Raw genomic sequence first — 25852 nt, 5'->3', positions numbered from 1 at the left:
ACAACGTAATAGACTTCATATATCAAAATTTTCCTCATTTCCACCTATACCTTATATATCCTAACCTTACTTTCAGTTTTTTTCTGACAGGTCTGAAGCACCATTCTGCTCTGTGGTCTTTATATCAAGGAGGTAATAAAGTGATTGCAGCGATGTTTTCAAATCGCAGGGACTAAAATACTGTAGTGATACATAGGATATAAAATTCTGTATGCAAAATTGGCAAGTACATCACCAATGTAATTCTTCCTATTTTAGCACTTACGGCTTCAGGAGACAGCCATGGTGTGGAGATGAACTCACACACCATGCTGTGAATTGAGATGGAGAAATACTACTTAATATGGAGAGTATAAATTCCAAGTAATAATTTTCTCCTAATCTGAACTACATTATATCTCACATATAATATACATTTTGCTGTTATATCTCACATATATAATAATATAATATATCGCTATATATTTTATACACACACACACACACACAAACAAACACACTCTCTGGTGTTAGGATAATTATGTTCTTTTGCATTGGTCATGATTTATAGTATATATTCATATTAAGAATTATATCATTAGATATTTTTCAATGAAAATACTTTTGACATAAACTTTTCAGTGGGTCAGCTTTAACTTAAAACCAAAAAGAATTGTTGTTAGATATGTTGTGGCATCTTTCTTTTACAAGCAAGATAAATCATGGGTTGCCACCTGGTCACTAAGCAATTGCTTAGAAAGTGTTCTTTTGTTCTGGTCAACTAACTCCTTTAATTAAATAGTAACATTTTGTAGGTGCTGTGTATCAGTGTCAGAGCAGTTGGCCAGCTATGTGGTTCAGAGTAGGAAGTAGTGAATCTTACTTTCCCAGGCCTTAATCTCGGCCTCAGAAAATGAATGTAATAAAACGGGAATCCCCGTGTCTTCATGTGGAGCCCTACACTGAAGGCCAGTGAACCTCCTCTTCAAAGATCAGGTAAAGTGTGTGCAATAACTGCTTTCTTCGTGGTTACATTGAAAGTCTCTTCTTCAGCGCTTGGCTAGCTGGCCATTCACCCATGACAACAGCTTGAAGCTTTTAGTTCACTGCAAGAAATACTAGAAAGGCAAGGAAGACAAGGTTTTATAGATCAATTACTGTTCTTGGTCACATTACAGAAATGAAAGAGAAAGCTAATCATGCTGGTTTCATTGAAACCCGTCACTGATGTTGACTGCTTGCAAATTTCCATCTCCTGATACTGGTCAGATTTTCTTTTCTCTTGGGTGAAAAACAGTTTCAGTTAAAAATGAAAATTGGGGCTGGAGAGATGGCTCAGTGGTTAAGATCACTGACTGCTCTTCCAAAGGTCCTAAGTTCAAATCCCAGTGACCACATGGTGGCTCTCAGCCATCCATAATGGACACCCTCTTCTGGATGGTCTGAAGACAGCTACAGTGTACTTATATATAATAAATAAATAAATCTTTAAAAAATGAAAATTAATAGCTTCTGTTTCTCTCTCTTTTCCTCTTCTTTCTCTTTCTCTCTCTGTGTGTGCATGAGCAAAAGGAAGCTTTTATAATAGCCCAGCCTTACCACAAACTCACTATTTAGATATAATTAACCTTAAACATCTGATCCTCTTGACTCACTGTCCCAAATTTTGGAATATAATACATCCACTACCATACCTGGGTTTATCTTATACTGGGGCTTTAATCCAGGGCGTTGTGTGTGCTAGAAAGCAGTCTAAGAGATATCCCTAGTCCCTGAAAAGTGAGTCTCTTGGGTATAGCTATTGTTGCTGTGATGACATGGCATGATGGAAAGCATATGGAGGAAGAAAGGGTTTATTTAACACTTTCTTGTCACAGTTCTTCACCAAAGGGAGCCAGGACAGGATCCCAGAGAGCAGGAGCAGATGCCAAAGCCATGAGGCCTGCTGCTTGCTGACTTGCTTCCCATGGCTTGCTCGACCTGCTTTTTTCCAGAACCCAGAACTAACAGACCAGGCATGGCACCACCCACAATGAGCCGGGCCCTCCCCCATCAATTCCTAATTAAGAAAATGCTCTGTATGGAGGCGATTTCAATTTTGGTACCCCCTCCCCTTTTCAGGTGACTTTAGGTTGTCTCAAGTTGATATAAAATTAACCAGAATAGTAGCTTTTTGTACATTCGTTCTTCACTCTTAATGCAATATTGTCAAAGAGACCTAACATAATCGACTGGGGATGTTCTAGAAGAAAATTCTAAACCACATTATAATAAGATTGTAGATGTGATTAAAATTCTTTTGATTTTTTTTGTATACTTTTCCTTACATGTGTGTTAAGATTGCTTGCCAGAAAACATCATCTGTTCATTTGTCTGGGACTGTTCATTCTATATACATGTCTGTATATGTGTATATATTTCATTATATACACATGTATATACATGTGTATATACAAATGTATATTTCTCTGCGGTTTTTTTGTCAGTGGACTTGCTTGTATGGATGAATGCCTAGCCTTGCACTATTGGAATTGTGAGCCACTGCTCTCTTCATAAGTAGAGAAGTAAATGATGGAGTTCAGTTCAAAAGCATTTCCTTCTCTATGTGTCATTACTTACAATTATAAATCATGTTAGTGTGCTTCAGGACTCTCAGAACGGATTAGGTGGCTGACCTGAGTCCTAGGGTGGCCATACTCTACCCAGATATCCAGACAAATATCTACTTTTCATGGAGACCACAGCAGTTGCAACTGCTCTCTTCGAGAGTCCTCTGGTCAGTGGTAAAGGGGCTTCAGGTTTGGCCCTCTCAAGCGCTGTCATTCTGTTCCTTCATTGTCTTTGTGAGTGAAGTGTATGAGTTATTTGAGTGATGTAACTCGAGAGCATCTGTGTCACTTGAGCTGACGAAGTTTTAATGAGGTTTTAATATAAAAATCGCTTAACTTAAGATCAAGGATTCATGTAATGTAAATATAATGAGGTAATTTGTATGAAAGGAAGTATATAAACCTTGCTGGCAGCATTGCTTTTATTAGTAACACTACAAGATAGTGGACAAAAGAGTAAACATGGAAGTATTTGATTGCCCTGGGAAGTCAACTGTCAAAAACAGCAGTAAACGAAGCAGCATTATGAATTAACTCAAGACTGGGGGCTGGAGAGATGGCTCAGCAATTAAGAGCACCAGCGCGTCCTCTAGAGGACCCATATTCAATTCCCAGCTCAAATGGCAGTTCAAAGGTGTCTGTAACTCCAGATTCAGGGGATCCCAACACCCTCGCCCAGACACACATGGCGATAAAGTACCAATGAACATAATATAAAACTAAAAAAATCATTACAAAAAAGAAATAACATAATACAACATTATGTATGTTGTAAGCACACCTAGGCCAAGTTGATAAAGTAGGAAAGTAAAGGCCTTGCTAAGTGAGCCTCCACTGTCTCCAGTGCAGTGATTACTTCATCCTCTCCGTATCAAACTTATTCTATTGTCACATACATGATAATTAGTGCCCACACAAAATTATTGTAATTATGAATGACCCGGATCTCATTTGTCAGGGGGCGCAGAGGTTTTCTGTTTTATCAATGTGATACTATTGTGTTTTTATCCCACTGAAATACAATTGCAAATTATTTAAGTCTACTATTGAGAACTCAAAAGTGAGCTCATAAATGTGGGACATAGAGGACTTTTTCTTAGTTTCTCCGTGGTGTGCCCCTCCAGACTGAAGGTCCAGTGGGCTACAGAGATGTACCTTGAAGAAACAGAGCCTAGTGAATCTGTCATTTAACAAAAATCAGAACTCGATTAACCGTCCAGAAAGGAAGGAGATCAAATTCACTTTGAAATAATCATTTGATTTCACCAAGTGCTAGGAAATAAGAAAAGAAAGTCTCCATATAAAAATATTTGGCAGTGATTCTAGTAGTCCTTCAGAAGCATCTCCCCTGACTTAGTTTTATTTGCAAGCAGTTTGATAGTTAAAATATGTTGATGCAGCTTACATAACCGTTTATAATTTCCACCACTCCCAACATAGCTATAAATTAGTCTCTCAGGTGAAGTAATGTCCATTTGCAACCTTCTTAGCCACTAGTAAGTAGCGGAGAAGAACAATCTCACAGGAGGGAGGAAGCCACTTGACATGTTTATAGCCAACTCTGAGATGTTCCTAGACTTAGTGTCTTCTAATGGCATGGGACATACCAATGGGAAAGCAGTTCTTTTATATGTAGTTATATTAAAGAATTGAAATGGTCACAGAATCTGGCATAGGGAGAGCTTACACAGCACTGGTAGAAATGAGTAAGGAATGTGTCACAACACAACAGGGATTGTAAGAATGTAGTTAAAGAGCCACTGAAACAAGGGACCAAGTTTTGTCGCCTCTTGTGTAGAAGTAAGGCTTCCTGCCTGTTTCTCTCCTCCCTGCTCATACTAATTTCCGTTTTCTGGTATCAAGCACTGTTAGAGGATGTGTTGTATTAAGTACCACTGAGTTAGTTTTTCACAGCAGTTAGAAGACACCAACATGTCATAGCACCAAAATTCTATAGTGGGACTGCTAACCTAGGCCTTGTGTTGATGATATCTCCAATAAAGCAATGGGGAAACAGATAGGATGGAAAGGAACTTAATTTATCTTGTCCTAAAGTTGGATATAGAAGCATCTTTTTGCCTTGACATTTACTCCGTCGCTGACATTTTCTGGCTTTCTGGCTTCTGTTTCTGAGTTTGCATTTTATTGATTGACAGAATTTTGATAACTGGCATATATTTTTAAAGAACTATTATAATGGGAGTCATCCAGTGAGAGCATGTCCTTTCATAGTGGCGTGCCTGATTTCAAGACATTTACGCATTATTTCAGAAATTAAACAAGTAAAGCAGGCTGAATATATAATTGGGATTTGCTCATCGTATTTTGGATCCAGAATAACGAATGGAGTCATTAATGGGAAGTTAATTGGGAATGTTGGCAAAGTTTATCCTGTATTTTGATGGTTGCATACTTCACTTGATACCTAGTGTACATTTGGGATTTATCTGCACCACACCTCTGGGTCTAGTAGCACATTAAGTTATGAAGAATATTAGCATTGCTGCAAAACAATTACTTGTTCATTTGCTAACTGATTAAAATTCATGCATAATTTATTGAAATGAATAGAGATTTTATAAATAAATCTCCTTGTTCTCTGGGGGTTCTAAAAACAAAATACCTATGCTAATATAAGATCTCTTTTTACCACCAACATCAGAATTTTAATATTGAGAGGTATATTAGTCTCCTCAATGTGAGTTCACTCATAGCTGTGCCGTTGAGCAATGTGTCTGCTTCTTAGTGGCTTCGCACTTTGTGGCAGTGCCAATCTTGAGCTATTCCTCTGATTGGTGAGGGTTCCAGCTTTGCCTGACTGGAGACTGTGACATAAAACTGACCGGGACCGTACTGCCTGCCATTCCTCAGGCCAGCACGTGCAGTTTCCAGTTCATTTTTTCATTTATACATATCATTACTTATGCATGTCATCACATTCAATATTCCATATCAGATTAATTTTTGTTGTTGTTCAGGCAAACATATAAACAAAAAGCATCATACACAGAACTGTATGATATAAAACACACCTCCTTGTGTATTTTAGAAATGTAGTCTCTTAGTGACTCCGGTGATAGTTTACTTGTGAAAGGACAGTGCAAAATTACTAGTGCATTCACATTTTCCCCACTGTTATCGTGATGGCTTTTGTCGTTTGAAAGTTGGCCTTCTGGCTCCAGATTTCACTTTCTATGTCACTAAATAAAACAGGAATGACAAAGAGCTGTGTTTGGCCCAAATACTGGTTCAAGCTGGCTTTGTCCCATCGTCCACACCCGTCCTCCTTATCCAGGAAATATGATGCTCAGAGACACTTGCATGTCCTAGAACATCCTTTTAGATCCACGCCAGCTCAGCATGCAGAGAATTCATGTCCTATCTGTTTGTTTTGTAAGCTCTAGAGTTGGAACTTGTAATTTCTTGCCATGAAAAGTCTTCCTCTATCGGGGTAAACACTCTACAGTGTTGGAGTGAGTCAAGTGTTTCCTTTGAAGATGAGCTTCATTGAATTTGCTTTTGAAACAGGCCACCATTTAGCTAGGACAGAACTTCCCTCATTGCTGGTAAATACTTCTCCAAACCATTCGAAGAGATTTATATGGGTAAAGGTGATAGAGCAGGCATTAGGTCCTACTTTCTGTAGAAATAGCACTAGATGCCTACAGCATGTATATCACATGGTAATTAGGCTGCTTCTTTATGCATAAGCATGATAAATCACAGCTTACATTATTCTTTGGCAGCCCGTCTGAAAGTTATTTCCTTAATGGGCCCATTCAAGAAGAGACCACTTATATTCATATTTATTTGCAATAGGGAAACGCTCATTCCTACTATTTATTACTTTTACTTACTATTTCTTACATATATATATAATTTCCCTATAAAAATACTAAAAATATGTATAGATATGTCTCCTCCCCATTATATAAATATCCAGCATACAGAACCTTTTCAGTAGCAATTAGTAAACATGTCCTGCGATTTTAGTCTTACAACCTTTGAAGTTGTATTTTCAAATGAAATGTAGTCTGTGGGATTTTGTGATTGGGAAAAATTTTAAGCTAGTAATCTTTTAAAAATCATAAATAAAACTCTATGAAAGGCAGTTTAAACTTGCCTGAACTGGTGAGACACTCTTTGTAGAGGATTTTTTCTCTTCCTTTTTGTATGTAACTTATTACGACTGGAATTTCAAAAAATACGGTCTGTGCAGTCTTGATTTGCATCCTTTTCACTCCTGGCCAACCTGGAACCCTGTGTGGTTTTGTTAATCGTTTTTCTGTATGTGATTTCCTGTAACTTTTCAGCGTCAATTCTTAAATCAATTTGGGGGCAATTATCACCTTATTAAGATTAATACTTTCTTTTAAACCCTTTCAATTCCCTGAGAAGTGTGATGATTGGTCCAGAAGTTGAGGGGGAAATGCTATCTGATGACAGTCTACTAATGAGACCCCTACGCCCTATCCCAGTGGGCAGGCTGTGCACACAGAGCCCTGTGTTGAGTCCTCTAGAGACAGCTCAGTCTTTCACTGGTATTGCTGTTAAGGGAAAAACCTACCCTAATGCATTATTCATCATTCGGTAAGTTCACATGTTGAAATAATATTTTCCAAAGTTTCTGTCAAGCAAAATATCTTAAGCCACCCAAAATTAAATTGCTATGTCCCTGTGACATGTGAGCTTAATAAGTGATATATTGCCCATGGCTTGCTACTCAGGGGGCCAGTGACACACAGCGATTGGGTATTTCTTCTGGGTATAAATTTCAGTTTCCTATTCTGTGCAGTGGGAGCCTGGTCCCAGCTTTCCTTCTTGCTTTGAGGCTCCTCCTCATTAGCTCATCTGCTGGAACTTTGAAGTTGCAAGAAGCAAAGCAGTAGCAGAGGCAAAAACAAATAAAGAGAAGAAAATATCAGAGCTCACCTCCTTCTGTGTTTGATGAAACCTGCTCCTCCCCAGTGCTTTTCTCTATGTCCCTGTTCGCTGCTGCGCTTTGGAACTCTCTCGCCTGGAAGTGCTTGTTTTTAAGAAGAGAAAACTTTTGCTAAATTGACCGAAAGCCTTCATAAAACCAATGGCTCTTCAAATTACAGTTGCTACATCATTACTTTCTACTTTATATTTTTCCCCTCCTTCTCCTCCCTCCCCTCCCCTCCCTTCCTTTCTTTTCTGTCTTTTGTTTTCAGCCGTTCTCACCATTTAGTCCACCCTGGTTTAGAACTCTCCTTGTTGAGCTCAAGGTTTGCAGCAATCTTCCATCCGACCTTTGCACCCTGTGTGTTGATACTACAAACATGTGCCAACTAACCCTGACTCTGGTTATCTATTTAACATTTGCCATGTGCTCCAAAATTGTTTTCTAACCTTCAGTTGCATATGAATATTATATATAGCATATTTACTTATAGTATATAGTTACTGTTAGTATATCTCTATATTAAGACTCTTAGCTAATTAGAGTGTACATTTTTCTTTTCCAGAACCGCCTAGACCCATTGCTCCCCCACAGCTGCTTGGTGTTGGGCCTACTTACTTGCTCATCCAACTGAATGCCAACTCTATTATTGGTGATGGCCCCATCATCCTGAAAGAAGTAGAGTATCGAATGACATCAGGATCTTGGACAGAAACCCATGCAGTCAATGCGCCAACATACAAGTTATGGCATTTAGATCCAGATACAGAATACGAGATCCGCGTCCTCCTTACCCGACCTGGGGAAGGGGGAACTGGGCTCCCAGGACCTCCACTGATCACTAGAACAAAGTGTGCAGGTAAGGCTGGATACCAGACCTGTCCTCTTGTCAAGGAATCTTAGAGTAGCAATTAACACGCACATGGTATGCAGCATTTTGATTATTTGGTGTACGATTTAGACACCAAATTTTTCAAAATTTATTCAATTTGTTATTTGACAACTTCATACAGGTGCGATGTGAATTCTGGTTGTTGTACTCTGCCATCCCCCAGACACAACCTTTTACGAGTTTTACTGACTTTGATTATTTGTAACCTTGTTTATGTAATAATATGCCAATTTAAGAGCATTTTCAGAGCATCTTTGAAACTCTTCTACTGTTTGATGAAGCCAGAGTCTTTTCTTGCACAGTAACTTTGATGAGTTTTCTGGTTTTGTGCATAATATCTCTGGTAGCTATATATCTCTGTTAGCTCTAACGCATTTTCCTTCTTGTTAATACTGTAAACCATTTACCACATGGAAATAATTTTATCTGAAGTGGAGAGGTCATATAATATAGATAAGAAAATTGATTCTAGGACTAGAATCTCCTTTCGGTACAATGCCTGGCACACAACCATGAAAAGAGGTGAGAACCCAGCACCCACCTTAAAAGCAGACTGGAATATTCTTATCAGATCTCTTACTCCTCCCTGGGTTGTAATCCCCAGAGTTCCCTGGCTCTAGGCAGTCTGTGAGTTCATATCCTGGGGAGAGACTGCTTTAAAGAATTGAGTGGAAATACCAGAGAGAAATACACTGTGTCAGCCTCCACAAGCACACAGACAGTGAAAAACATAAACAAGCGAAACACATTAACAGCCTTCCTGCAGGACACCCTGCTGAGGAGCTCAGGAGCTTGGCCCCTCCTAGAGAAGGCAGAAAGTTTCCTTCCTGTCATTGGGCTCTCTGTGCTTGGAAATGGGTGCTGAAAGTATCAATACAGTTATAGATACATAAGAAAATTACAAGGTAATATGGTCCTTTCTATACCATATTGGAGAAATGACTAGTTATGCAAAGATAAAATGTTTGATCACCTATGATTTGAGCATAATTTTACTTTCATATTTATTCTCAAAATGATAAATTTTAGTTCAAAGGGACATTTCTGTGTCCATGAAGCAGTAGGTGATAATACACACACACACACACACACACACACACACACACAAAAACAAAACTTGAGTACTTCTTGAATATCTGCTTATTATTTATAATTTTATTGGGCTAGTCACCAAAAATTCTGATGTGTACACACACACACACACACACACACACCCTCACATACAACCTGAGTACTTCTTGAATATCTGCCTATTATTCATAATTCCATTGGGCTAGTCACCAAAAATTCTGATGCACACACACACACACACACACACACACACACACACAAAACCTGAATACTTCTTGAATCTATGCTTACTATTTATAACTTTATAGGACTAGTCACCAAAAATTCTGATGTACACACACATACACACACACACACACACACTCACATACAACCTGAGTATTTCTTGAGTATCTGCCTATTGTTTATAATTTCATTGGACTAGTCACCAAAAATTCTGATGTACATACTCTCTCTCTCTCTCTCTCTCTCTCTCTCTCTCACACACACACACACACACACACACACAAAACCTGAGTACTTCTTGAATATCTGCTTATGATTTATAATTTTATTGGGTTAGTCACCAAGAATTCTGATGTAGGACATAGTAGTTGATAGATATTTTTATTGCAATTAAGTTTATATAAATGCTTAATAGCTGTTTCGTGTATTTTAAACTTACAGGGCATTTATTTAACTGTTGATTCTCTGGTTTGGCCGCTAGCAAGCAGAGGCCTCCTAATGTATTGCTTGGCATCTGGCAGCTGAAAGTTTTGGAGAACTTTTTACTCTGTCCCCATTGTCCCAGGGCTTTAATTTCTCATAAATATTCTGTGTATCTGTGACCTCTTCTTCAGGGTTTCATGAGGAATCGTTCTTACGATACTAAAGCAACTTTCTGCAGGGAAGGTGAGCTGAGCTCTCTTCCTAGTCAGAGAAGTCATTGTAGTAGGGAAAAGGTGAAAGATTGAAATGCTTAGTTTCTACTCCAAAAGTAATAGCCCACATTGCCCTCACGACTATTGAGAGTGTTCTTTATTGAAGTTGACACTACATATTTTTTTACACAGGAATTACTCCTTTAATATGCAATCTTTTAACATTACAATAACAGTTGATAACAATAAGCTACTCCCAGAGTTTCCCTCTTGACTTTGTCTATGCTTTCTTTTAAATCTTTTCATGTGTTCTTACGATTTTCATTCTCGTCAGAGTAGATCATTAAGAATGAACAGCAGCATGAGGAATTGTATGTGGCTGTTTAACCTCAAAGACGATTGGCACTCATAATTGTTGAGTGAGTTTTGAAGATTACAAGTAAATGTTTTTAGGGCCATTATGCTGTATTAAGTGGGTGATAACACCGTGTTAATGAACATTGATTTTTGTTCTCTATTGATGTGTGCATTCAGAGTACATTCAAGTAACAGAAGAGAAAACATGACTGGAGATCACCGTAAGAACTGCCTCATTTGGTGATGAAAATAGAGTAAAGTTGCTTCCGACTTAGAAACACCTTAATGATTAGGAATTATATGGGTCTTTAAAGTTGACTCCTCTTTAGAGTGACATTTAATTTGTGTTCTCGTCATGAGTTTGAATGATGCCATGTCCAATCAGTTGTCCTTTTACTTCTAAATATAGGAATTTCAGATCATCTTTCACCCTTGATAAACTTTTATCAATGTTTTATTATAGTTAGTATCTTCCCAAAGTTACTCTGACCAAGAATTTTAGGGAAAAGGCAGTATAGAATGGATATTTTTCTCTAAATGCCTATCAGATTTGAGAGAAGATAAGGCTATTGATTAGAGCCAATATTAAAGTTAGTATTAAGTTCTTGTATTTGAAAAGGAGAGAAAGCACCGATGGTAAATTCTAACCATTCTCTGTATAGGAAAATTAGAATATAATTTAGAAGAATCATAAATCTAAGACTAAAATCAATATTAATTTAAATCACGATGCATTTTACATACCCCACATCAAGACCCATTTCCTTTTCTCTAAATTAGGGCATCTTGGATTATTATTTCTTTGTCCTCAACCAGAGACCATGAAGCAACAAACTACCATGTGGTCCACACAGGGCACCCTAGTTTTTAGCAGAAATGTCAAAGGCTTAAAAATGTTTTGTAATATATAGAAAAGATCCCTTTGAGACATCAAGATGAAAGTTCTCACTTAATGCTATCAAACGTTTACTTGCCATGAATACTGGTGCTGATGTAGAACTTGGTTTTATCCCAATTGACTGTTACTGAACACTCAGTGTATAACAACAACAAAAATAGAGAAAGTAATAGTTTATCATTTTCTGAAAATGCCCTGCTTAGGTGGTTTTTGTTGTTGTTGTTGGTTTTTTTTTGTTTTTTGTTTTTAACCTTCTGAGGCATTCACATCACTTGGGAGATGTAGTCTCCTGCCTCGGGGTCTCTCAGGTTGGGAGAGGTGGTCATTATTGACGGTAGCATCTGCAGCCACCTACATATGGCTCATGTGTCTCCATGAACCCGAGGCAAGTCTGTATTTCACTTAGTCTGCAGCCTGGCTCACATCATCATTCATATAATGTTTTTTCAGGCATTTTAGACGTTTTAAAAAGGGTCGTAAATGCGAAGTTGCCTTCAGTGGGAAGTAATTCACTCTATTGAGCAATCTAAGAATGCATGCTTGTTTTTTTGTTGTCGTTTGGTTCTTGTGGTTTTTTTTGTGTATCTATTTCCACTGGGTATACAATTTAGTCTATAAGCAGAGCAATAATACACTTTCTTTTATACTTTTTCCTTCTTATTAAATGTGCCATCCTCAGGAACCATCTACCTTGCATGCTTTCTCAGTTGTACATTGAACTTGTTCCTTTAAATTGCCTTCTGCTTCTGGAGAAGCCGTGAGGGAATGCTTAATGATTAACTGGCCTTTTTGCAGTTTCTCGTTCATAGGCCAGGTCAATCGGTCAGATTGCCCACAGTGTAATATATTTACACATTTGGGGACGCTACGCTCTACTCTTATATTGAAGTTCAATGCTCTTGGCAGTTTTGAACAGACAAGGAAATTTATGAAACAGTGGGGGTGGGGGGGGTGGGGAGGGGGAGTGGCTTCTTGTAAAAGGAATATCTGCTGAACATGCATTTCTTCTGCCCTAAATCAAGAGCAGAAAAAAAAAAGGTTATTTTCTTTTCTTCTAGATGGGTATTTTCCAGATTTCTTGATTTGTGGAATTAAATGTTGGCCCTTTAGCTATGGCTTCATCAGTGTAGGAACATTGATTTTTACTCTGATTCAAGATAGTTATCTGTCTTAAAGACTAGTTCCCACTGACACTCAGGCTAGAGCTTAGAAACAAAAATAAAATTGGTTTGTAAAAATTGATTCAGTTTAATAGTGTTAAGATCGCTATTTCTTCCGTTCAAATCAAAGGCTTATATCAATGTGTCCTTTTTACTTTTTAAATAATATTTTAACTTACACGTGATTTTTTTGTGTTATCAACAATAATTTTTGAGATGAACTTAATTTAAAAAAAAAAAAAACCAGTGATTCTGTTGTTGAGGTCAAGAAAATTAAAGATGGCGCTACAGTGATGATTCACTAGTTCAACATACTATTGTAGAGAAAAAAATAGTGCAAAGGCTGCTGTGACTTTGTCAGTACATTTTTGTCATACATTTGATTCCATGCCCAATTCTACCATTGCCATCCTAAGATCTACCTGTTATGACAGTATAGTGAGACAGAATCTTACTCCCAACAGTTTATATTAGAACTATATAAAAAATGCATAAAATTTGTGCAAAAATAGAAAATGCTGGGTTTGCAAGTGTTACTCAGTGGTGCAGGCCTATCTAACTTTTGAGTCACTGGGTTCATTCCCCAGCAATAAGACAGATTTAAAGGGAGGAAGGAAGGAAGGAAGGAAGGAAGGAAGGAAGGAAGGAAGGAAGGAAGGAAGGAAGGAAGGAAGGAAGAAAAGAAGAAAAGAAGAAAAGAAGAAAAGAAGAAAAGAAGAAAGGAAGAAAAGAAAGAAGGACCTTTCAGAAATATGGGACAACTTCTCACTAGAAAACAAGTATTCTTCAGACACTGGCAGCTTTTCTAAACATAGATGGTAGTTTCTTTGCAAATGCCGGATTCCTTACCTTTAATATGATGCATGTCACAAATCCCAGCCAGAGTCACCACGAAGACAGTTCAGTCGCTCCTTTTGCTCTCCTCGGTGGATCTGTCACACAGAAGAAGGTACTAAAAGGGATGATATTATCTACTCTGTAATTTCAGTCATCAGAATACTGCCATGTCTGTGACTCTAGGGTTCATGATTTCTACAAATATATTCTATATTTAAACATGGGGTGCCAGATAACTGGCATGAAGGCTCTGTTAAGGGGTCATCAGGAGAGCTGAAGACGTGTGCAGTTTGCTGTTTGCTTCCTTTGTTGTGGTTGGGTTAGGAACCGATGTTCCGTTTCTCTCATAGCTCAGCTCAGCGCACTGTCCTTAAGAAGCATCAGTGAAAATGTAATTACCTTTATTAACTAGAGATGGGTTGTCGTTGGCATGAAAATTCCTCCACTGCCTCACATTGTTGATGAAAAGCATTTGGCAACCCATGAAAATGGCGCTGTATTTATTTTTCTTCAGCGTTTACCACATGTTGAGTTGGTTAATGGTATCGTTAAGTACTTTTTATTGGCTTCATTTGTTTTCATAGAGTTTCGCATATTACAATCAAGCTGACAGGTGGCAATGATCAATCTCACGATATGTCACAAGCATCCCCTCAAGTCCTAGGATTTTTATTTTATATTGACAGCAAATAGGATTTTTTTTTTTTGCTTTTAAAGCAAATAGAAGTATTTGGCATACATACAATTAAAAATATGTAGATCAAACATGAAAATTAAAAGAAAATGTTGTTTATGGGAGCAAGTTCATGGGAGGTAGTCTGGAAGCTTCTAGCCCCTGATGCATCACAATTGTCCAGGTTTGTTCCTGAATATTTTTACTTTACTTCTGCCTTCAATTATCATTCTATGTTCTACTCCTTATCGAATAATAACATTTAAATCCTTTGATTTAAAATAACAAAACCAAATTATACTCAGGTAAAAAAAATTCCATCATTTATTCCCTATGCATTGTCAAATGCATTTTCTCCTCCACTGAGTGTGCAAGGGTGGGAAGGAGATAATCCTGTTTGGTATGTCTTAAGTCCATTTATCCATATCTACGTAGTTAGCCCTTTGAGGCGTTTTGGTCACTCTGTACAGTTTTCTTCATGATAAAAATCATTTCATCATTTTATATGAGTCAATACAAATCTAAACATGGTGATAAATCTAATCTACCATCAGCAAAAGTAGTTCTCATCTTTGCTCTCTTGTTCTGATATATGGTATCATTGTTTCTGATGATTCTGTCTTTTCCCTCTATCCAATGTATGTGAAACCAGAGGGAAAAAGGAAGCACATTCAGCGTTAGGGAGTAATAGTAATAAGTGAGCATCATGCTAGAGTTTTAAGAGCTACAGGATGCTTTGTGAACCCAACAGAAAATGGACTTCAGAAAGGAGGAGCTCATGCTTTTCCTGTAACCTCAGGCAAAATCCGTGCACATTCATCTGTCACTGCATATGACATGGCCTAGAAATCACTGGCGGATGTCCATTTTAATTGTCTCAGCCGGATCTTCTCAATGAGGTTGAATTTTAAAGAATAATTTCACTTCAGTTTACTGCTCAACATTGTTACTTTTGTATCACTGTTAATTGCCTCTTTAAGGCATATAATAAGGAATCAGAAAACACATTATTTTTATCTGTTACTTACCATGATTTATTTAGTAAGTTCTTTGTAGATATATCCCCAACATTTAAAACATGATTTTATAATGCTTTGTTCTATTACTTGCAAGCCTATATTTCATTGGCAATATCGTGTATCCTGTCTGTGTGTGTGTGTGTGTACATTATTTTCTAAGGATAGTATATTTCCTTTTATGGGTAGCTCATTTTGAGAATTAGAAAACATTTTAAAAGCTCTCTTGCCAGGTAATGCATGGTGACTCTCTGCTCCAGAGTCATTCTCCAGTGCTTCATTTCCTTCTCCCGCTGCTAGTTAACTCTGCACTATGTGTGTCTGCATGCCTCCGACTGCCAGTCCACCAGCCCCATTCAGCTTATTTGGAGCTGTAACAGTGTGGCTCCACCTCTGTATCTTTGGGGCTTCCTTACTGAAAGTCCCACATTCTGTAGACTACATAAAGTTCACACAGCAGAATTATCTTATGAAATATGCATATAAAACAGTAAGATCAGAGAGGGAGATGTCTCCAGTTGGTAGAGTGCTTGGAACCTGTGAGTTCAATTTACCAAATCCATGTTTGGGTTTATAATTTATTACATTTTTTAAAAACATATTTATTTATTTTTAAGGGTGTCTGTGCTTCCCTTGTGGGCCTGTGTAGGCTAAAGGACGGCTTCTAGGACAGGTCTTTGCATCATTTATGCTTCTCGCTATGGGACTTGGCCTGCATGCTTGGCACTAATGAGTACCCACTTAGGAATATTTCCAGGCTGCAAAGAACAACCTTTCTTAGTACTATCATATTTATATGACTGTTCTTCCACTATTGTTTGTGTTCATTTTTCTATGACTATGCCTGTGGGAGTTCCTGCAGCTATATAAAGTATATTTAATTTTACCTTCTGCTTATTTTAGCTGCCATCCGCTTTCCTGTCTTTCTGCTGGACAGTTAATCATCTCGCATCACTATTTAATATTCTACTCCATGCATGTGTTGAGATTTATTTAGCCTTTCTTGTATCACTGACAGTTTGGACTAACTTGGTACTATGAATTCTAAAATAAAAATCATGTGCTTGTCTTCCCATGTCTTAAACATTATTGATGCATGGCGTACAATTATTTATTTTCCCGAATATTATATAGATGCTGCTACGAACAAACCTGTGCCTTCTCTCATTCAGCTTTCAATTCTTTATCTCCAGCTTCCCTGTGATTCACTGTTCTGGATCACTTGGGCTTGTTAGTCTAGTGATTTGATGATTATTACCAAGCTACTAGATTAGAAAGGAAGAGTGGCATTCACCTTGTGTTATCTTTATGTATCTCCTGTATGTGTGACCGACAGTATCTAAACAGCCTTCTGTTCTACAATGACGGCTCTTCTTTGGAGGCCTTTAGATTAGAAGGAATCATAACCTATAACCCAGAACAAGTACTTACCATGTGCAGAACAGAAACATTAAGCTTTTCCATGTAGTTCAGGGTTCCCTAAGTGCTAGACCGCGATGAGTTTCTATGTTTTTAAACAACAGTCTACCTTGCTTAGAAAATGGCTTTGCAGGTGAATAATTAGTCCATAAACTTGTATAGATGAGCTCTCTAGGTATGCATGATGCATCTCTGAAAGATGGGTAGAGATTTATGAAGAAGACGATCAAGGAAGTTCTGGTTATAATTTAAGGTGTGGTTTTTAGTAAACTCTATGTTTAAACCTGGCTCTATTGCCTCCTGAGAGGTAACACACTCAATCTTGCTAAGGTCTCATTTTCCATCTGTCCTACAAGGATGAGTGATTGAAGCTGCCCCATCTAGCATTTGTGAGCAAATCAATGAATGTTGTGCTAAACTTAAACATTACTTCTGCATTTCTCAGGCACTGTGTCCCTGGTTGTGAAATGGCCCTTAAAAATGAACTTGATAAAACTTCTAAGTGTATCACCTATTTTTCTCATAGAGATACATACCAAGGCCACTTTCTTGTTTTCATACAGTTATTGACTATATGAAAACATACTCTTGACAGCATTGACATGTAATCTTCCTTCCTGTTGCTATGCAATCCTTTACTCTTTACCTTTCAGAGTAAATACTGTAGTAGTAGCAGCAGTATTACAGAATGGAGCAATGGCTAGTATACCATTTTTTCATCACCACTACGTAGAAGAATAAAAAAGCATGCTTAAATCTATTATGTGTTTTCTGCATGATGCTAGAGGTATTCAATGCAGAGTGCCTTCTTAATGCTGCGTTGAAGACACGTGCACCAAGAAGACTGTACTATCTGAGAAGTGATGTCATTGAAGATATTTTCCCTTACTTTATGAAGAGCCTAAGCATTAAGAGAAACTGAAAGCACTATGCAGTCAGGAGGCCTCTCTACTGTTGCTCTATCCATCTTGTTTTGTGTTTGATACCCTGCATTTATCTTTGCATTCATTTATTAATATACTAATTATTTATTCAAGGGTCAGATTATTTTAAAATTGTTTATTGTATATTTTCTTTATTTACATTTCAAACGTTATCCCCTTTCCCGGGTCCCCCCACTGAGACCTCCCCCTGCTTCTATGAGGCTTCTCTCGCTGCCACCCACTCCCACCTCCCAGCTCACGAATTCCCCTCACTGGGGCATCGAGCCTTACAGGACCAAGGGCCTCTCCTCCCATTGAATCTCAACAAGGCCATCCACTGCTACATATGCAGCTGGAGCCATGGGTCCCTCCATGTGTACTCCTTGACTGGTGGTTTAGTCTCTGGGAGCTCGGGGGCGGGGGGTACTGGTTGGTTGATATTGTTGTTCTTCCTATGGGTTTGCAAACCCCTTCAGCTCCTTCAGTCCTTTCTCTAACTCCTCCCTTGGGGACTCTGTTGGCTCTGAACATCCACCTTTGTATTTGTCAGGCTCTCAGGAGACAGCTATTTCAGGCTCCTGTCAGCATGCACTTTTTGGCATCCACAATAGTGTCTGCATTTGGTGACTGTATATAGGATGAATTCTCAGGTGGGGCAGTTTCTGGGTGGCCTTTCCTTCAGTCTCTGCTCCACACTTTCTCTCTGTATTTGCTTCTCTGAGAATTTTGTTCCCTTTTCTGAGAAGGACCAAAGCACCCACACTTTGGTCTTCCTTCTTCTTCAGCTTCATTTGGTCTGTGAATTATATCTTGGGTATTCCAAGCTTTGGGGCAAATATCCACTTCTCAGTGAGTGCATACCATGTGTGTTCTTTGTGATTGGGTTATCTCACTCAAGATGGTATTTTCTAGTCCCATCCATTTGCCTAAGAATTTCGTGAGTTCATTGTTTTTAATAGCTGAGTAGTACTCCGTTGTGTAAATGTGCCACATGTTCTGTATCCATTTCTCTGTTGAAGGACACGTGGGTTCTTTCTAGCTTCTGGCTATTATATGTAAGGCTGCTACGAACATAGTAGAGCATGTGTTTTTATTGTAAGTTGGAGAATCTTCTGGGTATATGCCCAAGAGTGGCATAGCTGGGTCCTCAGGTAGTACCATGTCCAGTTTTCTGAGGAACCACCAAACTGATTTCCAGAGTGGTTGTACCAGCTTGCAATCCCATCAACAATGGAGGAGTGGTCCTCTTTCTCCATATCCTTGCCAGCATCTGCTGTCACCTGAGTTTTTGATGTAAGCCATTCTGAGAATCAGTTGCTTGAATTTTTTTATGGCTTGCTTTCTAGAAACAATTCTCTGGTTGTGCTTTAGCGTGAAAGAGTCCCAGGAGCTCCAAAGCCTGCTACTTTGGTCTAAGCAAAACTTGATCAGTGCTTGAGCTGAAGCAGTGGAGATAAGAATCCCCTTGAAAAGGTGAGGCTAGAAGAGATTGGAGAGCTGCAAACAGTGGAATTTGGTGACACACTGGGAGTGAATTCTGGCTTGGGAAAATAGGGTGTAGTGCTAGGATTTCACCACAGTAAAACCTTTCAGAAAATGTTATAAAGAAAATACTGTCTGTTTTCGAGAAATAAGATAGTAGGTTGGCAATTATGTTCTTGGAGCCATGGTTCAACAAACAGGGCAGAGAGTGGGACATACAGAATGTTGCTACTATTTTATTCCTTCGGTGTTTGCCATTGTAAACTGTAATTGAGTCGAATTAGACACTGAATTTTCTTTTAACTCTACTTTTTACTGCTATCTTATTTCATGGGTGTTATGGATAGAATGGAGAGCAACTATTAATGATTCATATAAAAATCAGTATCATATGTTACACATTAGGTTCTGTTTAAAAAACTTAAGCTTGTTCAAGGTATTCTTAAAAAACCAGCAGTGATTTATTTATAGTGAATTATGACACCCTTGGTGCATCTTGAGTGCTCTCTCGTGGGAAGTCAGAGCATGATAATAGCATAGCGGCAGTGTAGACTTCTGTTCTAGTGGGCCTTTCACAGGCAATCATAGGGAGACTTGCAGGTAGCTGGACCTCAGCTACTATCTTCTTTATGACCCTGCTCCCTCACTTCCTACGGTCTATTCTGTTAAGAATATTGATGCCCTTTTGCCAAGCTTGCAGTATTGAGGCTTGGGACATTGCAGGAACATATAAGTGGTGACTTACAGCCACCTACCCATGTTCCTTCTCAATGTGGGGGATGCTAGATGCAACAGATAGTGTGGTACACAGTGCCTGATGCGTGAGTGGTGATAACCCTCCTTCCCCAATACCAACTGTGAGCAGTTTGATTGTGTCCATACAGTCTAACTCTGTAAAACCTCAAATCAGAAGCCTCTTTAGAATAAAAGTAAATATTTAGACTTGCTGGGGATTTGGACGAGAACAGGGTAAATAAGTATATATCTCTACTCAGGGGAAAGAAAGGATGTTTATATCCCCCTGACTTTACTGGAATGTTCTTATAAACTACCAAAAGTAGGTCAGCAACACTGAGTTATTTCGTTCTACGATCAGCAGAACAAATCTCTTAAGGAAATAACTCCTCAGCTGCTTGTTATTAAGAAAAGATGGGTGCATGTCAGTGACTCGTTCCTTAAACAGGCCTTGCTTGTAATGTGAGATGTACAGTGTAAGAGCAGTTTGTTGCCACGATTAAAGATGATTCACTTACAGCGTTTTCATTATTTTGGAAATTACCGATAAGCCCCTTTAAAGATGTGGACAATCAAGTCATAATTTAATTGGCTACAGTACAGTTCTAGAGTAGATTCCCAAAATAGTAGGTCAGCCAGCTTCCTGTTTCTTTAACAGATTCCTGAGATTTTCAGCATGAGGGAAAATTTGTTTTGCCTTATGATTTCAGAGGATTCAGTGTGTGATTGGTTGGCCTTGACAGTGTGTGGCAGAGCTGACCTCTTCCATCGCCAAAAAAGGAAAAGGCTGGAGCTCCCACAATCACCTTGGGGTGTACATACCCCCAAGAAACTTGAGTCACTTACATTGTGTTCTATCCCAGATGAAACTGACAGGTGTTCTAAGATAAAGGTTTTTATTTGCAATCACGCACCCCCCCCCACACACACACACCCACAATTGCACCATTTCTCCAGACTACCACTTTGTAAACCAATCCTTTGTCAGTGTGTTGTTTTTGGAATACTCCTGTGTTGACCTCTAGCAATCATTTCAAGTTGCTTGATCGGTGGGTTAATTTTCACTAAAGAACATGTATTAGCATCGGTACTTTGGAGAAACTGGTTAGGGGAGAAACAAATCTGGAAGCCTGACAAGCACTTGGAGACAGACATGACTGGAACCTATGTCTATGAACTTGTAACAGGGAAGTGTATCATCTCACTTATAAGACCAGAAATTGTTCCAATGGTCAAGGCGGTGGCCCACTCCTTTAACCTTGCTTGGGTCGACAGAGGCAGGTGGATCTATCTCTGTGAGGTCTACAACAGCCTATACAGAGAAAAGCCTGTCTTGAAAAACAAAACAACAACAAAAGAATTGTTCTGATATTCAGACTCAGAAGTACTCTTTTTTAAACATCTAAGGGGATTTGATGATAGCTCTGCAATATAAAATGCATCAAAGTATCTGAATAACAGAAATAAATGTGTACCTGCCTGCAGCAGAATGAGAAAGCCAAGTGCTCCTGTGTGCACCATATTTTAATTTTCATGGGACCAGTAAGGCATTCATTATATTGTGATTTTGACCAAGCGATGATGTCATATGTCTTCACCTAAAAATGTGTTTTCAGCTTGAACAGGTAGCATTTAAGTATTTGGGAGAGAGGAATGGTTTGTCAGTCTAAAAAGGCATATCACGAGTACCTGCCTTGAAATTGCAGAAAGAAAGCAAGTTAGATGGTTTTCATTTATGCCCACTGCTAAGGCGCTTGCATTTCCCCCCAAAGAACCTCATGCTTGTGGCAAGAATCACACACTGTCATATTTTTGAACTAATATGAAAGTGCAATTCAATCTCTTTGACAGATACTGCCTCACTTCTGGCTTGGAAAATTTTTGTCACTCAGACTTCACTGATGCTTAAGTAGGTTGTGATACTCAGCCTAAAATGGCTCTAGATTAACCGGATTGATTCAGAAAAAAATATCACTTGAGATTTTTTCCCCCTTTTTCCTCTAGTTTCTCTTTCTTCTGCATCCCACAGTCTGTCTTCAGTTTCTGAGTTTAGATTTCTCTTCCTTCCTTGTTTAGGAACTGCCCCTGTATGAATGTCTAGCGAGACTACTGTTATCATCGAGAGCTAAATCAGAAATAAATCTAAATAAAGAATTTTGATAAATATGACATATATACTTTACAAGTATATATAGTTGTTTTCTATTTGATTTTATGTTTTTATATTCATGAATATGGAAACTTTTAGCTTCATGTCAAAACTAATGTTTCTGTGACTCGAGTGCTTAGATACCTGTCCACTGTTCGTTATTTTAATCATTACTATAATTTTTCAAAATATAAACAATGTTGTTATCAACATGTTTGAATATTTTTTTAAAAAAATACCCATGGTATTTAAATGTCACTATAATGGTGGTGCCGTATACTATAGCCATTTTAATTTTTATTAGTGCAGCTTTTCAACTCCAACTCCAGAGTTTTAGCCTTTTTAATAGTCTAATCTTCTAGATTGGAATTTTGAGTATCATAACATCAGTTTCCAAGACATGGCCTTTGTCAGTCTGATCTTAACGGTAAAATTCAAGTGTACACTTGGTTTCTATTCATTCTGATTTACTTTTTTATCATGTATTCCAAACTCAGACATGTCTTTTCCCAGCACTGCATTTTCTTCCTAGTGAACTATAGCAGTACTTGTCCATGTGCTCCTCTAGAGTTCTGTCTTTGACCTTTCAGATTCCCATTGGGATTCCTCTGAGGATATTTCAATGTCTGGAATTATTCTGAAAGTATAGAAACCATTTAGATGTTTGCATGTTTTCCTTCAGTCACTTTTTTTATTTACAGGACCCCTACCCATACCCATCTTCTCTACTGTGTTGCCAATGTTTTCACTCTGTGGCCTTCCTCCTACCCTTGATTGATGGTCTGTCAAATTCCCCCTTATCATTTCCCATACCCACCCCTCCTTTTATTTAATCACTTTTTAAAGGACAGTACTCATTCTTGTCTCATTAGAAAAATCAGTTCATTACAGCTAAAGATTAAAAAGTAAAAATTAACTTAAGCTTATTTCTTTACTCCACAAAGCTAGAAGGATGAAGGTACTGGTCCAGGATTAATGGCAGAGGTATATTTTTTTAGTACTTTTCCATGAGTTATAGGTTGGAGAGAATTGAGTGCTAACCAGAATAAACCATGATTGACCTAGACAGCCAAATGACTAGTAATTCCATTTGAAAAGGCTTATGTAAAATATAAAGATATACACAATCCAATAACATGGGCAATGATTTTCTGTTATAAAGAATGCAACTGAGAGAGAGAGAGAGAGAGAGAGAGAGAGAGAGAGAGAGAGTGCAGGGAGAGAGAGAGAGTGCAGGGAGAGAGAGAGTGCAGGGAGAGGGAGAGAGGGGGAGAGATAATTAGGATTCATGGAAACAACAATTAGAGAATCTTGCTTCATTCAAGTTTATATTTCTATCAGAGAGCTGGGTTTATCATTTATGTTTCCTTCTAGATAACTTTATTCATGTATGAATATCTATGCACATGGGATAGGTCATGTTGATCGTAGTTTCTGTGGTATTTACTACAGTGAAGAGAATAAGGAGAGGTAGCCACGGAAAGTCCTCCCGAGGATCATATGGGACAGGGAATTCGTATGTTAAGGGGCGCAGATGGAAGGGCCTTCAAGTTCGCCTCTGAAATGAGTTACTTTCTTGAAGTTCATTAATTTTCTTTAGGTAATTAGAGGACTGAGATGTGAAAAATCCTGCTTCTACTAAGTTGCATCACCAGATATATTCTTTCACTGTAAATTGCCCATAAGCTATATATAGTATTATCAGTAACTCCAATGATTTTCTCTAATGAACACTATAGATAGTTTTTTTTTTTCACACCAAATTGTAGATGGTGTAAAAATCTTAGAATACCATTTACATGATCTGGTAACTAATTGAAACTGTGATAATAACTTGTATAGTATCATAGCTTTATTATTGTATCTCATATTTAAATAAAACTTAGCATTTATCTTAGTTACTGCTCTACTGTTGTGAAGAGACACCATCACCAAGGCAGTTTATAGAAAGTATTTAATTGGGGGCTTGCTTACAGTTTTAGAAGGTTAGTCAGTCCACGGTTACCATGGCAGATAATGTGGTAGCAGGCAGGCAGGCATGGTGCTGGAGCAGTAGCTGAGAGCTAATATCTGTTCTGCAAATTGCAGGTAAGAAGAAAGCTATATGCCTGGCATATGATTTTGAAAGCTCAGAGTCGATTCCCAATGGCTTACTTCCTCCAGTCAGTCCACATCTCCTAATCCTTCCTAAATAGTTCCACCAACTAGGAATCATATCTTTAAATGTCTGAGCCTGTGAGAGCCGTTCTCATTCAAATCACATCAATTATGACAGGTAATATTAGCTATTTACGGAGCTTCTGATACAGCATTCTGTTTCATAAAACTTTAAACATTATTGGCTCAAAGGGGGTAGATGTGAATCACAAGGAACCAGACCAATGTTCTTCTTAGAGAATTGTGAGAGTAGAAACACAAAGTCATTGCTTAGAGGCGTAAGCATATTCAGCCTGTTTCTGTCTTCCTTTTATTGCACACATGGGGACATCTTTCCATTTCCTATTTTGATGATTTAAATGTAGCCAGGAAAATAGGAAGAGGGAATAACTTGTTAAGGGTTATTCCCAGTCCAAAGACATTTGATACATACTGTTTATATAATTGTAGCATGTATGCTACATCAGTTTGTGAGTATAAATGTACCAGATGGAGAGCCCCCCAGACACCAGTGTATGTGTGTCCTTGTCTTCGTTAGCACGGATAACACTGGTTGCAGAACAAAACACAAAGCCAAGTATGGTGGTTTGAATGAGATGCCTTCTTCCTCCGATAGATTTAGGCCTCAGTCACTGGGATTGTTTGGCAAAGATTAGGAGATGAGCCTTCTTAGAAACAGAGTGACACTGCTGTGCGTTTCGTGATTTCAAAAGACCAAGCCAGCCCAGTATTGCTTATTCTTTCTCTCTGTCTGTTGCCTAAGAATCATGACGTAAAGTTCTTGGCTATTGCTTCAGCATCGTGCCTGCCTGTCACCACGTTCCCCTCCAGGATGATCATGGTCTAACCCTCTGAAACTGCAAGCCACCAATTTTGTACGCCCCCTTTCTGTATAAGTTTCATTGATCATGGTTTTTCTTCTCAGTAATAGTAACCCTAAGACAGCTCAGCATGAATTTTTTGTTTGTTTTTCTGGAGTGTAGGGGAAAAGATGTTGAGAAGTATTGGAGGACGATGAGAACAGTCAGGATCTAGTCTGTGTGTGAGGTGTGTTGGGGATTGTCAGAGAGTAAATTTAGTGAATCTAAAATTATTTTTTAGGCTGGAGAGATAGATGGTTCAGTGTTTAAAAGGCCTTATCAAGTAAGTGTGGGGACATGAACTCCGATCTTAGCATGCATGTAGAAGCTGGATGCTTGACCTGTCTAATAAGATAGAAAGTGAGACAGGAGAATTGTGGGAAGATCTCCAGGGCTGGGGCAATTGCCAATCTAACATAGACTAATAACAGACCCAGTCTCAAATAAGGTGCAAACCAGGGATGCATATCCAAGATTGTTCTCTGACCTTTAAATACATACACCTGTATTTACTCCCTCTCACACATCCAAAAATAAAGAATAGAAAAAGAAGGAAAAAAAAAAGAAATTTAGAAATATTTTGAAAAGAAATAAAAATATCTTTTTCACATAAATAATAGCACGGAAACATAGTTCGCTATGTCCATAACTTTCATTTCACTAACCTGAAATAATTTAAGAGGAAAATTAGTAAATTACTAATAACGAAACTAAAGCAGTAATGAGCAACCTTTGAAGTCACAGAAAGTGAAGCTCTTGCCAATGTTGTGCGTTGTTATTTCATTGACTGTTGGGTTGCCATCTCTGAGTTGGGTCCTCCGCAGATTTTTTTAACATTTCTGCTTAGCTGA

At 38.3% G+C, this 25852-nt stretch overlaps 1 protein-coding gene across 3 annotated transcripts in view; it reads left to right on the top strand.

Annotated features, from left to right (window-relative positions):
- Ptprk (protein tyrosine phosphatase receptor type K) overlaps nt 1–25852 on the top strand; it is a 510436-nt gene that overhangs the window by 285772 nt on the left and 198812 nt on the right. For all 3 annotated transcript variants that reach the window (XM_052169637.1, XM_052169636.1, XM_052169635.1), the window contains exon 7: nt 8078–8371. In XM_052169637.1, the coding sequence (XP_052025597.1) occupies nt 8078–8371 (294 nt within the window). The remainder of the gene's footprint in view (nt 1–8077; nt 8372–25852) is intronic.

The sequence above is a fragment of the Apodemus sylvaticus genome, chromosome 23 (genome assembly GCF_947179515.1).
Source record: "Apodemus sylvaticus chromosome 23, mApoSyl1.1, whole genome shotgun sequence".
Lineage (NCBI taxonomy): Eukaryota > Metazoa > Chordata > Mammalia > Rodentia > Muridae > Apodemus > Apodemus sylvaticus.
This window is presented reverse-complemented; position numbering and strand designations above follow the sequence as displayed.